Source organism: Tachypleus tridentatus, chromosome 8 (genome assembly GCF_004210375.1).
Source record: "Tachypleus tridentatus isolate NWPU-2018 chromosome 8, ASM421037v1, whole genome shotgun sequence".
NCBI classification, from domain to species: Eukaryota; Metazoa; Arthropoda; class Merostomata; order Xiphosura; family Limulidae; genus Tachypleus; species Tachypleus tridentatus.
In genome coordinates, this window is record NC_134832.1 from 4,761,729 (window position 1) to 4,775,629 (window position 13,901).

Consider the following 13,901-nt stretch of genomic DNA (forward strand, 5'->3'; position numbering starts at 1 on the left):
TAAGTTTTATTTCTAATTGTTATGTCAGAAATTATGATTATTGTAACTGAGACAAAAAAATAAATAAACCTTTCTAGAAATATGTAATGAAGTACTTTTAGTAGTTTCACAAAAGTGTGAACTGTTTTCTTGTATTTGTATAAACCAGTTCTCTACAATGGCACCCAGTTAATTTAATATGAAAATTGGTTCAAACAATGCAACCATGAATAAACACTGTAAACCATACTTTTTTATGGTATAAGATGTTATCCTTGAACATGATAATATCAGGCCACATATTACTCTTTGGCTAAAACTGAAAAATTTTGAAGAACAGTCTTTCTCTCACTTGCATATAGTCCTGACCTGGCATCATTCTAGCCCTTTAAGGTTGTGTGCATGGAAAACATTTCCAGACAATTGATGTTCTTAGGACAGCTACATTTAATCGGATTTGTAACATTACATCTACATTTTACAAACTATGGTCTGTTTTTAAGGTTATGTGCATAGAAAACATTTCTGGACAATTGATGTTCTTAGAGCACTTACATTTAATTGGATTTGTAACATTACATCTACATTTTACAAACTATTGTACTTAACTACATATCTCAAAACCACAGACGTTTATTTATTGACTTTATTCTGAAAGAGTTTGTCCATACAAAATAAAATTCAGTTTATTCTAAATACCTCATAATTGCCTAAAGAAGAATTAAAGTTATAAATAGTAAATTTGTGCATCAATAAGTGTTAATTTTTTTTCATGGATCATCTTATCTGAAAACAACTCTTTGGTTATCACCTTTATCAAGTTTAAAAGAGGTTTTGTTTTTAGGAGTTTGGAATTTTACAAACTTATTTTATATTAACAATTTCTCCAATAAAGGAGCTTTCAACATAACTAAGCAAGCTCAGACCAAGTCTAAAGCAGCAGAAGAACAAGTAGAAAATGCTCAAACTGTTCTTGACCAGTCTGCCAGATTGAGATATGAGACAGAAGAGTTATTGGAACAGGAGCAAATTCACTTCAACAGAACGTATGATGAAAATGTAGCTCTTCTGAACAACATTTCTGACCAAGCATTTTCTATAGATGCTGGTATAGCTGACATTAATAGAATGGTAAGTATTTATATCTAGTTTTTTCTCAAATGATGTTAACTTGTGATCTTTTTTTTTATTTTGCTTCTCAAATCAAACTTTTACTCCAGGTGAAAATATTTAATTATTTCCTTAATTCTTTATCATTCTGTATATATTCGAATGAAGTTGTGCAATGTTTTCTTGTTTTTTTCTGATTCTACATACCTCTGAAATTACTACACACACACACACACACACACACACACACACACACACACACACACACATATATTTACAATAATTTTTTTTTTTTGTACAACATATCTATAAAATTATAAAACTTTGCACCTAGAATGTAAATAGTAATATTTTCTTCTTTTCTTGAATTTATAATGTGAACAAATGATTTTACTGAATAAAATTAATAAATTGTAGACTAAATATTTATTTGAAAACTGGTGTATTTATCAAGAAATATAATTCAGTTATACTCAATGATAAAAAGTATTTTAAGTAATGTATAAAATTTCCAATGTATTACTGTTTTTTACACTTAGATTTAAATCATATTTATTCTTTTATTTCATTGTTGAATCATGTAACAAACATTAACGGCTTAACATTGAACAAATGAGAGTATTTTTGAGACTTACTATTAAGTGTTATAAAAGTGACATTTTTACTCCTGTCAGATGAGAATTTCTTGAATATCATCTCACCATTCAGTTTTTAAAAATAAGAGCAGCAATATGTTAAGCATTGAGCTCAATATAGACAATCTATAATGCCCTGTTTACTTTGTAGGTGGAGTTCATTAAAAGAATCTTGATTGGTAGTTGATATAGCTTCTGTTTAATGTTAGTGCTAATGTACTTTGATTGTATAGGTGTGTGATGGAAGTGGAACAGTTGACAATTGTGACCTTCTCTGTGGTGGAGCTGGTTGCAGAAAATGTGGAGGAATCAGCTGTAGAAGAGGAGCTGTTACACTGGTTAAAAATGCTCTTGATTTAGCTAGGGAAGCAGAAGATATCATATCTGTTAAAGAAGCAGCTGCAGATGATTTGCTAAACAAGGTTTAGAACATGGAATTGTTTAATTTTTATTTTTGTAAATGTGTTGTTAGATTGGTAAGGGTATAATGTGTGTGTGGTTGTGATTGAGTGACACAGCTACTCGTTTGTCTGAGAACAGAGTTGAAGTGCCAGTCATTTATAAAAAAGAATTGCCTTTTTGGTGGAGGGAATATTTTCTGTTATTTTATGTTGTTTGTAAAGATGAGTTACTGGTTCACAGTTGAACCAGTTATGAGGGCTAATTGGTGAAAAGATCCCACTTCAGGTTTAAGCTACCAGTGGATGGTGAATGAATGTTTCAGCTAGGATTAATTTCTTGTGAATATTGTAATTAATAATTTTGAGTTATTTTTAGAATACAGTAATTTTTGTGAACCAGTTTGCATAGTTTGTACAATTATCAGGAACCATGATAATGGTTCATAATAGGGATTGCAAAAAATTGCATAGATTCACAATAGAACGTCTGATCAAAAAGCACTTAAACAGTAAAGATGCATTTCAAACAATGCTTTAAAATGGTTATTATTGAATTCTAAGGCTTTACCTATATAAAAATGTGCAAAAAAAGCATGCACGTGAGATTTACAAGGTAAAGATATTCATTTAAAACAGCTCATTTGTAATTCCACTTATTATTATTCTCTTGCCAACCTTCAACAAAAATGGTTTGGTATATTGCACCTGAACATTTTGTAGAATACTAAATAAGGTACTGTGAAGGTCACAGGACTTATGGTTTTTCTTTATAAATATCTGGTATTCCTTTGAACAGAAATTACCAGTCAAACAGATAAACATTAGATGACTTTAATGTCTAGATGCTTAATGCTTTGTAAACAGTACAATCAGAGTCTTTAGGAAGTCAAGTTATATATTATGTTTGAATTGAAGGAGTAAAAGAAAATGAATACACATAATACAAATTTTACTACACACATTAGTAGAATAATATCTTTAAAAGACGTGAAGGTTTATCTAAAGTAATACCTTAGAAGTTTATGTTTTATATAAAAAGGCTGCTTTTCTACTGGTGAACTTTTAAATGTGCTTAGTGAGGATTGTGTTTTGTCTAGGCATATATTTGCCCTTTACTATGCATTATAGAGAGAGTAGTTTGTTACACAGAACTTATAAATGCTCACTATATTCTCAAACAAATCTCCATGACAAACTGCAGCTTAACATTTTACATCTCAAAGTAATGCAATCATATAGTCAATAGCTACAGTAAATCATCATGAACCATATTAACTAGCTATTAGCTATGTGTATTACCATTACAATGTATGAAGTTAGTTACCATATCGAGTAATCCTCCTTTGCCCACAGTTTAACATAAAAAGCCTGAACAAGATAAAAAAAGAAATTAGGAATTTAAAAACTGCAAATAGAGATTATAACAAGAAGCAACCAGAAAAGGCTGAAGATAATGTACAGATTATTTACTCAAACTCTAAATCCCAATTTTGACTCCACCAAATGTAATTTTTTAGTAACAACATAAAAGTCAAAATAGGGGTTTGTAGTTTGAGCAAATAATGTCTTCAGTATATCCTGTGTTGTTTTCTTAGTGTTTTATGATCTCTATTTGTAGGTTTATAAATTATCAATATTTATTAATCATGTAAATTACTTACTGATAACAGTCTGAGCTTGTATTTATTTACCTTGTTGCTATAGTAACAAGCAGTCATGATCTCTACTTTTTTATGCAAAATCACATTCCACTCTTACTTATTTTGGCAACTTGGTGTAAATGATACAGAATAATAATAATAAATAACTGAATACATTAAAAATTAATTAACAAATAAGTAACGTATTTATACGTATAAATAGAAGTATATTGCTGCTCCTTGTGGTGTGTAGTTCAAATGTACTGAGATAGGAAACAACTATTGGACAGAGGGAGAGCCTGTGCTTTCTTCAGTGCTCAAAACTCTTTTAGCATATAGTCATAACCATAAAACTAATATCTAAAAGAATGTACACATTTTATTTTTGTGGGATGTATAGTTGTTAAACATTTCTTTAATTTTATGTAACATTAGGAAACTGCTTAAATTTAGTTATCCCTAAACTGTTTGTTGAATTATTGCATTTTGTGAAGTGGTAAGTAAGCAGGACTTGGCTAATTATATATTCAATACTGATTCTAGTGCATGAAAATTGATTGGTTTGTTGCACTATATGAACACACAAGTCTTGATCATGACATTGGACATAATATATTGTATAAAAAATGATTTAATACTTGTCTAATTTTACATTGTTGTGACAAAATATTTTGTGATGATGTCATAATAGTTCTAGATCATAACTGTCTTCTACAGGGTGTTCAGAAAGTCACTGTGCACTTATATATTTATTAACAGACATGTTTCAATATAGAATACAGGAGGTAAATATGAATGACAATTATAAACAATGTTGAAAGTGACCCCCTGTTGGCATCAATACAGGCCTGGATTCTTCTGATTTTGTTTCTAAACATTGCTATCAGTTGCTGGCTTGAAATAGACTGAATGAAATATGATTACAAAACTGCACAGTGGCTTTCCAAATACCCTGTATAAAACAAATGAATTAGTTTCCATTGTTAAGACTGTATTTTTCACATGTTAAACTATTTGTTCAATTAAAACATTTTTGTTCCAACTGAAAATTGTTAATCATTTCAAAAATCAACTTGTGTTTGACATATTGGTAAAAAGTAAAAACAAGTCTTATGTCACAGATGGAGAAACTGAATACACTTACAAATGACGCTTTGAAGGAAGCAACTGATGCTTTCAACACAGCTAAAAATACTGAACTTCAGTCAGGAAATACATCGGCAGATATTGTAAATTTATTGGATCGAATTGAGGAGTTTCTCACTGCTGAGGGAGCACAGCCTGCAGAGATTAGAGTCTTAGCTGAAGAGGTGAATAAATATTTTTCTCTGTGCTGTCGTGTTTATTTGATATTGTTTTTGTTCATTAAATTGCAGTTATGATAAGCAAATGCCACTGGCTTGAAGTATTTGTTGATTACTTGTGTCTCTTTTTATATATATTATTCATCTTTACATTTTAAAGGATAAGTTTATGACCAAGTTTATCATTAAGTAAAAAAAAAGTAACTTTAAGGCAATGGAAAAAAATTAAACTATCCAAAAAATAAATTTTTGTATTATATTTATTCATAGGATTAGAATAACTCATAAAATATAAATTAATACTTTAATATTTGTTTAAAGTGCTTGTTAAGATCTAAACAAAATAGCATAAATGTTCATAGTGTTTACAGTGAAAGCAATTTTTGTTTAATTTTCTGCAGTTAAAAGCTGATCTGATGAATTATTAATTTCCTGTAGCAAAATTCAGTTTGTGAAAGCAAGTTGGTTTACAGATAGCACAATTTGATGCCACTATCTATTGTTGTGAAACATAATAAATACTTTATAGTTTATTTTAATTTAGTAACGCAATTAAGTTAGCTTTTAAATGATAATTGTTCCACAAAAGGAGTGGAAATCTCGCTCAAAGAATACAGAATGGTGAGATTGAATCCTCATTGCATTAATTCTTCATCAGACACTTTTATCCTTAAGCAGCAATACCCATCTTAAAGGCGTTAATGCTTAAGTCCAAAAATAACAATTACTTATGGGGACTGTAATTATGACCTTACATGTATGGTGTGAAATAGTAGCGAATCAAACAAATTTGTAGTATTAGTAGTACTTATTACCAAAGTTAAATAGGTGGGTTAAAGCAGTTAAATTGTTTTCACAAAGCCTTTAACTTCTTGAAGCTGTGAGAGTTAACTGATCAGTTGAATTAAATTGTTTAGTTGATAATTCCAAAGTTTGTCAGTTAATGCTTTAATAATAAGAGCTGTTAGTACCATGTTACAGTTAAAGTAAGTAATTTTTATTACTGTAAATTTAGTATTATTAATGAGAAATCATTTTTATTCAAAAACAAATGCTTCCAAATATACAAGAATAATGTGAGTGTTCTAATGTAATGGTGAGTTACTATGCATATGTGATGTGATACTGAAAACGACAATTTTTAGCAACTATTTATTTGATTTATTGGACATATTTGTGACCATTCAACACATTTCAGTGTCTGAGTCTTCAAATGTCTCTTGGTCCAGAAGAAATTGAAAACCTAGCCCATGAAATCACTGAGATTGTTAAGAATCTGACCAATATTGATGCAATTTTAAATGATACTGCAAAAGATCGTAAACTAGCAAAAGATCTGGAAGATCGAGCAGTCAGAGCAAAGTGAGTTTTTTATTTCCTAATAGATATTTAGTTAACATGATAACATTAACAGATGTTGATAAATTGTACTCATTTTGTTTGTCCATCTGGGAAAATTTAGTTTTAATTTTAATACTGGTATGACTTTCTAAGTTTGATAAACATATTAGCTTCAATGCAACTGAAAGTAAGGTCTTAATGCTAAATTCTAAATTTAGTATGACAAATTTGTTTGTTCTAACTTGACTTGGAGCTGTGTTTTCTGTTTTAATGGTATAAGACATTTGAAGAGAATCATTGCAATTAATATTCTTTGTTACCTTTATGACTGTAACAAGTACCAAATATGCAAGCAAACTCTGTAATCATCGAGTGAATGAATTGTTGGCTTCTGTTAAAATTTAAACCATTATTACTGGTTTGCTTTGGTACTGATTGTGCAAATTATTTTAATAATAACCAAGTTTTACAAGGACATATCGAAGCGTCTTACAAAACAAACAAACAAACAAACAAAACAAATTTGACCATATCTCACCTGGGTCTAGAAATATTTCTTGCAGATATGATCTTCTATACCTGACTGTATTCTTTCTATGTTTGACATTTGCTCTAGATTCAAACTAAATCTGAACCCCAGTGGCACAGTGTTATGTTCGCGGACTTGCACACTAAAAACCGGGTTTTGATAGCACAGAGCACAGATAGCCCATTGAGTAGCTAACTAACAAACAAACTAAATATTTTGAAAACTAGACATATCTGATGAAGGTGTGGCTATGTTTATACTAAATATTAAGAATATGATCATAGTATCCCTGGGTTTAATAACATGAATTCCATATCTTAACCAGATCAGGCAAACCTAACCTCATTTATATATTGATGACTTTAGATCTGGATGCATTCTGCATACTGCTATATCTGCATCACCTTTGTTAACCCTTTCACAACAAGTACTCCTTTAAACCCATTTCTGTACAAGTCACTGTGTTATATTCAAAATTTAATTAAGCACCTTTAATATCAAATGTTAATAAAATTAACATATGTTATGATCCAAAGTTTTGTTATTTACATTTTAAGTCCCTTATTTCAAAAGAAACCTTAAAAAAAAGCTACTTATAAACTTCAGGTGTATTGTTATGTGATCAAGAACTATGGTAATTCTCTACCTTGGCTGTTTGTATCATCGGTAATACAGTGACAATTGAGAAGAGATACATCCAAACAATAAGATGCTTACCTAACCTTTGTACTCATTCATTTCAAATTTCTCTGAATGAATACAGTTGAAACAAGTAATATTTTTTTTTCAACTCATGACGGTTGCTACTTTAACCTTCAATAGATTTGTTTGATCTTTATAGTCTACATGTAGATATCACATACCCATGTTATGCTCAGTAGAAAGAGTTTGATATACACTATAGTCTAATCATTATTTTGCATTTGGTGCCAACTTGTAATTACAGAGTGCATGTAACTAACTGCAGTATTGTTGGCTGCTTGATTGACTATAGCACTTAAGTGCGGTATTATGCACTTAATGAAACTTGTGCTGAAGGATTGCACATGTTTCCCAAAGAAACTATAGTATGCACTGAAGGCACCATTGGCTTGTGTCAAGATGAATAAGTGGTAAAGGACAAGAACAGGAAAAAAACATATTAAAGGTTAACTATATATGAAAAGTAAAAGAACTGAAAGTATGTACTTTTTTATTTCCTAATTTTAATATTTTCTTACATTGTTGATGATAATAGCTACAGTGATATGGTAATGAAAAATAAAATATAAACATTCACTTTAAAAAACTTTTATTATTAAATTAGGAGGTTCTAGAAGTTGTGCAAATGAAATATGAAGACTATAATATGGAGAAAAGTATTTTTATACTTAAAAATAGACAAGTAACTTTTATTAGAAAGGTATAATTATAATAACGACATTTTTTGTGTACAAAATATTTATAAACTAGCAAAGTCCAATGAGGTTTTGTGAGGAACACACAATTACTGTATTTTTGTTGCATAAATATCCTTCCCTAGTTGAGCAGACAGTAATTTCCTTCAGCATTGTTTAAAGGGTTAATCATTGTTTTATGAACACAAAGTGATAATTTTTTTTATTTTAGAATTATTTTTTTTGTTTCTGCACTAATTGTCCAAGTTGTATTGAGGTTTAGTCAATTATCTCTTGTCAAGTGTTATAAATATAGTTTTAGTCATAACTTTTATTTAATTTCAGTTAAAATGTTGAGATTTTTTTTTCAAATTTTAAGTATCATTACATTTGTTTCATAGCCTATATTTTTTATTGTAGTTGTAGTATTTGAGATCTCCTTATGTTTCAGCTTTATTCAGGTTTTCATCAGTATCAGTGTTCTTCAATTTTTCATTCAGAGTAATAGTTTTATTTTCTAGACATTTAATGATATTATAAACTAGTAAAGACCTACAGAACACTTGTTGCAAATTATTATCTTTATCACAAGAATACTTCTTTAAATATAGGATTTGTAGAATATCACAAATAAATTCTAATTAAAGTAAACACAAAACCTATGTGTTCACTTCTTTTAGGCCTAACATTAGTTAAGCCTTTATTAAGTATGGCCTACATTTGATAAAGAAATAAATTAACTTGTGTTTTTTTTTTTGCTTTGGTTATTCAGGGCTAAATTGTTTTGTATATTTTTATCTGCCTTTTCTTTATATCTGTTGAAATGCAATGCACACACATGTGCATTAACAAAGTAAGGAGGGCAGTCATCTTCAGGAAAGACAAAAACAGAGTATTATAATAATAGATGCTCTTTGTTTGCTATAAATATAACTTAACTGTTTTTGTGTTAATTCTCTCACTACTTATGGCTTCTTTTAGCTAACTAAGATTGTTTTGGTGGTTAGAAGAAAGAAAAAACAATAATTGACTTCCCTGAATTTCAAGTAATGTTAAATTATTACTTTTGGACAAATAATATTTCTACAAGGGAAATCCAATTAAGAACTCAAGTGAAAAGATTAAATTTTAGTCCTTTATCTCATTTCGTTCAAAACCACTTTTTATTCTTTTCTCAGTAATCACCTGATTTTAGTTTTAATACTTTAAACTTATATAATTAATACTTTCAGATTTTAATAATAAAAATAATTGTTTACTTTTCTACCAGGCCTAAGATTTGCCCTTGTTAATCATTATTTTTATTTTCAAGAGTTAAACTTACCATATTTTTCAGTATATAAGACGCACCCCTATTTTCAAGGTTATCTTCAGGGAAAAAAAAAAATTCACAGTTACCATTTATTTATTTATTCAAGATCAGTATAATCTTTTATTATTATTTGGAATACTTCAACAATAATAGCAGCATAAAAGTTTTGACCTTCAGTGTATAGGATGCAGAAGGGTTTGAGACCTCTTTTTTGGAAATAAAGTATGTTTTATACACCAAAAAATATGGTATTTTATAATTTTTTTAATCAAAAAGAAAATGAACTATTATTGACATAACTAAATAATCTTGATTCTGTTTTTAGAAATGCTTCTAATGCTATTCTAGAAAGAGCCAAAGATGTCCAGAAAGCTGTTGAAGAAGCTAAAAAATTTCAGGACCAAGCAAGCACAGCTATCAGCACATCTAAGGAGGACATTGCAACTGCAGAGAAAGATCTTGTAGAGGTACCACTGTTTTGAAAGTACTTAAATAAATATTGATATTATAAATATCTCTTAATTCTTGAGATACATTGTGAAAGGAGAGTTGTTTAATTGAGAATTTATATATTAGGTCACTGATGTAAATAAAAATGACCAAGTTCTAATTCAAGAGAGTTTAATAATGTGTGTCATTGGGATTAATGCAAATTAGTTAGTGTAAAAATAAACCACCACACTGTTTTCAATATTTGTAAATAGATCAAACTAGTATATGGGAATGGAACTGGTTAACAGCAGTATATGTTGTTTCTGGCATTTCAAGCTAAATTTGGGATGATACATTTCATTCAGGAAATAGTTGTTACTGTCATTGTTCGAACACTTCATAACTATTGCAAATAAAAAAAACAAATTACTCTTGAATAATTTTCTTTTTTTACTGTTTATGTCTTCCAAACTTTTCAAAAAGGAATTTGCTGTAATTAGATGTGATAAACTTATAATATTACTATAAACATTAATTAGTCTGTAGATTTTTGCATGTAATCTATATATAACTTTTTACCAGCATAAAAACATAGTATCTGAAGTGTTTTGTATAATTCTTGCAGTTGTTTGGTTTGTGTAAATTTGTTTACTGTTCCAGTTATTATCCAGTGAAATCAAGATTAATACTGTGAACATTTTACTTTCTTTATTTTCAGATAGAGAATCAAACTCAAGAAACCAAGGTTGTAACTGAAAAGTCACAAAAGGAAGTTGACACAATGAAAGATCAATATGATGAGCTCCATAAAAAATATTTAAAAAATCAACGTTCTCTGAAACAAGCTGTGCAAGAAACAATAAATGCTACAGACTTAGCTAAAAAAGCAGACAGTGTGAGTCTTATAAAATATATAAGGTTTTGGATTAAAGAAACAAAATCTCAGAAATAACATTTACAAAATAAATATTGTGAAACTGTCATGATTGTAAGTGCTTTGTATTATTTATAAAAGAAAAATAAAAAAAAGTTAAAAAACTAACTTTGCTGGACTCCAAACACCTTAGCTAAATTCTTGATGATGAGGAACCCACTTGAAATAAAAACGTATCTCAGAATGCCTGGTACAGGTATTAATACTTTTATTGAAAAGGAGAGAACATTGTTTCAACCTTCCTAGGTCATCTTTTTTGTTAAGAAAAAGAGAGTTTGAATGTGACCATTGACGGACACGTCTCAGGGATAAGAGTATAAACAGGTACAGGATTATAGGGGGCTTTACAGTTGGATGCCAGATTATTAATTAGTATAGGTTTAGAGATGTTCCTTTATATTGGTTTAATTTTGGTTTTTTGTTGCTGTATAAGTAAGGCTTCTTTGATTTTGCATTTGTTTATATTTGTTTCCATACTTAATATCTGTGTGTTTTCTATGGTAATATTGTGTTTATTTGATTTGTACTGTTTGAAAATGTGTGAAGGTGTTTTTTTGTGTTCTTTGAATCTGGTTTCCATTTTTCTGCTTGTTTCTCCAATATAGAAGTCATGGCAGTTGTTGCATTGTATTTTATAAATTACGTTGGTGTTCTCTCCTTATCCAGCCTTTCTGAGATATACCTAACTAAATCTTTGTATTTTATGAAAACCTCATTTAAATGCTGTTATTTGTAAGGAGTGTGCATGATTTTGTGAACAGCTCTTGTATTATTTATTTCAGAAGCTACATATTTATCTATTACTGATGAAATACCATCTAGTTAGGTTACTCCATGGGATCAGAATTATCTGTTATATTGGACATTATTTTTTTTCTCACAGAACGGAATCTTAAAGCAAAAACAATGAGTAATTTTGGCATATATATCAGAATATAGGACATCCCAAAATATTTTAGTTTCAAAGATTATATTATAACTAGTCAAAATCAAAATAACAGGAATACAAGTAGGGGAATTTCTTGCTTAGATTGTATTGTTTAGAAAACTTGTAACTTTTTTTTCTAGAATGTTGTACATGATAAATTAAGTTTATAGACAGATTTGTATGTGTAAGTTAATTTGTATATAGATATATACCCGTGGTAAGTTGTAGGTTGAAAACATTATTAATATTGTTATAAGTTCTATTGTTAGGTAGGTTTTTTTGGATTATTATGTAAAAAGTATAATTCAAATTTAGTTCACATAACAACAGGTATTTTTCACCTTGAATTTCAAGTTCTGTGGTTTACCTAACTAAGGTTTACTGATAAAACTAATTTAACTTTAAAAGTAATCTATGTTTAAACAGAAATTCCATTTTCTTGATAATTTAATATTCTGCTTTTCCATTGAAACACATATTTAGTATTCACAACACTGTATTAACAGACTGCAGTAATAGACAAAGTACCTAAATCTGCAACTGATTACTCATTAATGAATTAAACAGCTCACCAATCCATTCTAGCCTAACTTGTTTATGTCTCAAATTATTTCATAAACTATCAAGAAAAATCAAATTATTAAGGCAATGGCCATAATATTATACTAAACTTCCCTCTGGCTGACCAAGAACATAAATTACGAAATATTTCTAGATTAAAAACAACACTGCCCTCTCTCTGGACCCTGAAGTACCTCGAACCATATTACACACACATACACAAAAAAGACAAACCAAAAAACAATAAAGTAATATTTAACAACAACATTTTTAATATTCACATACCTCATACAGTTCAGCTGTGAGTCTGAGGGTTTATAATGAAAAAAAAGTGTTTTGACACTCACAATGGTCAGATCACAAATAGCACATTGTGTTACTTTGTGCTTAATAACAAATTATATTCACAAATCTAAACATTTTTTAAGTACTGTCAGAGTTTCAGTTGACACAACAAATACTTCTTAATTCACTGTATTATTGTTCTTAGACTGTCCAAGTCGTGTATAATTTTTGTACATAGCTTGTGGTATGAAGAGTGAATGATACCATTGTGCCTTATTATATACAATGTATATAATTCTTCTCACTAGAGTAATTCTCTTCAGGTAGCTGGTTGAGTGAATCTACTCATGCTGCTAGTCCTGGTGTGATACCTTAGAAATAATCTGGACAGGGACCCTGAGTATTTCTAAAGATTGTTTTACTTTTGGTGAATTCATCTCTGCAGCTGTCCATCCTTTTATCAACATATTTCCAAAGGTTCTGCTATGTTGCACTTTATGTTGATTGCCTTTGTTATCTTATACTTGTGTTCTTGTTGTCACAGAAAGTTCAAACTATGGTACTATAACTGAGAAGTTAAACACAGGAAATTTATTGTTATAAACTGTGAAATTATTTGAAGAAGACTGATTTGACATTGTGTTTCTGAATGAAGTCAGTTGCCAGTATGCACTCTTTCTCAATTTCATTTACCCAAAAAAGTTTCCCATGATGAAGATGACTTCCAGTTATCCTCAAATGTTAACTTTCTAACCATAATTGATCATCTTATTTCATATCTTAAGGAAATTACATGCTTTTATTACAAGATTCAAATCAAATAACAATAGGTGTAGACCCATCAATATGATGCAAGACATCCCATTAATTAACCTGTTGGTGCTTTGACTAGTTTCTTTATTTACTACTTACTGCATTTCATCTGGGGAAGATAAAGTATTTCTAGCTGGTCTTTGTGCCTTGAGCTAAGCTAATTTATGTTTCCTGTAGCCCATTTAATCTAGTTGGACTCTGGGACTCGTCTTCTTGGCTTATTATTATTAGTCAATTCCTCACTCTTTTAATTGTAAACTCCCTGTTTTCAACACTAAAAGTAGTTTCCTTTTCCTCTGATCCTTTCATAGTATGTTCCAT

General features: G+C 29.5%; 1 protein-coding gene across 14 annotated transcripts in view; it reads left to right on the plus strand.

Moving 5' to 3' along the window:
• Positions 1 to 13,901, plus strand: part of LOC143258435 (laminin subunit beta-1-like) — a 160,483-nt gene that overhangs the window by 141,418 nt on the left and 5,164 nt on the right. For all 14 annotated transcript variants that reach the window (XM_076517363.1, XM_076517364.1, XM_076517371.1 and 11 more), the window contains 6 exons: positions 875 to 1,110; positions 1,958 to 2,146; positions 4,887 to 5,075; positions 6,268 to 6,431; positions 9,953 to 10,094; positions 10,778 to 10,954. In XM_076517363.1, the coding sequence (XP_076373478.1) occupies positions 875 to 1,110; positions 1,958 to 2,146; positions 4,887 to 5,075; positions 6,268 to 6,431; positions 9,953 to 10,094; positions 10,778 to 10,954 (1,097 nt within the window). The remainder of the gene's footprint in view (positions 1 to 874; positions 1,111 to 1,957; positions 2,147 to 4,886; positions 5,076 to 6,267; positions 6,432 to 9,952; positions 10,095 to 10,777; positions 10,955 to 13,901) is intronic.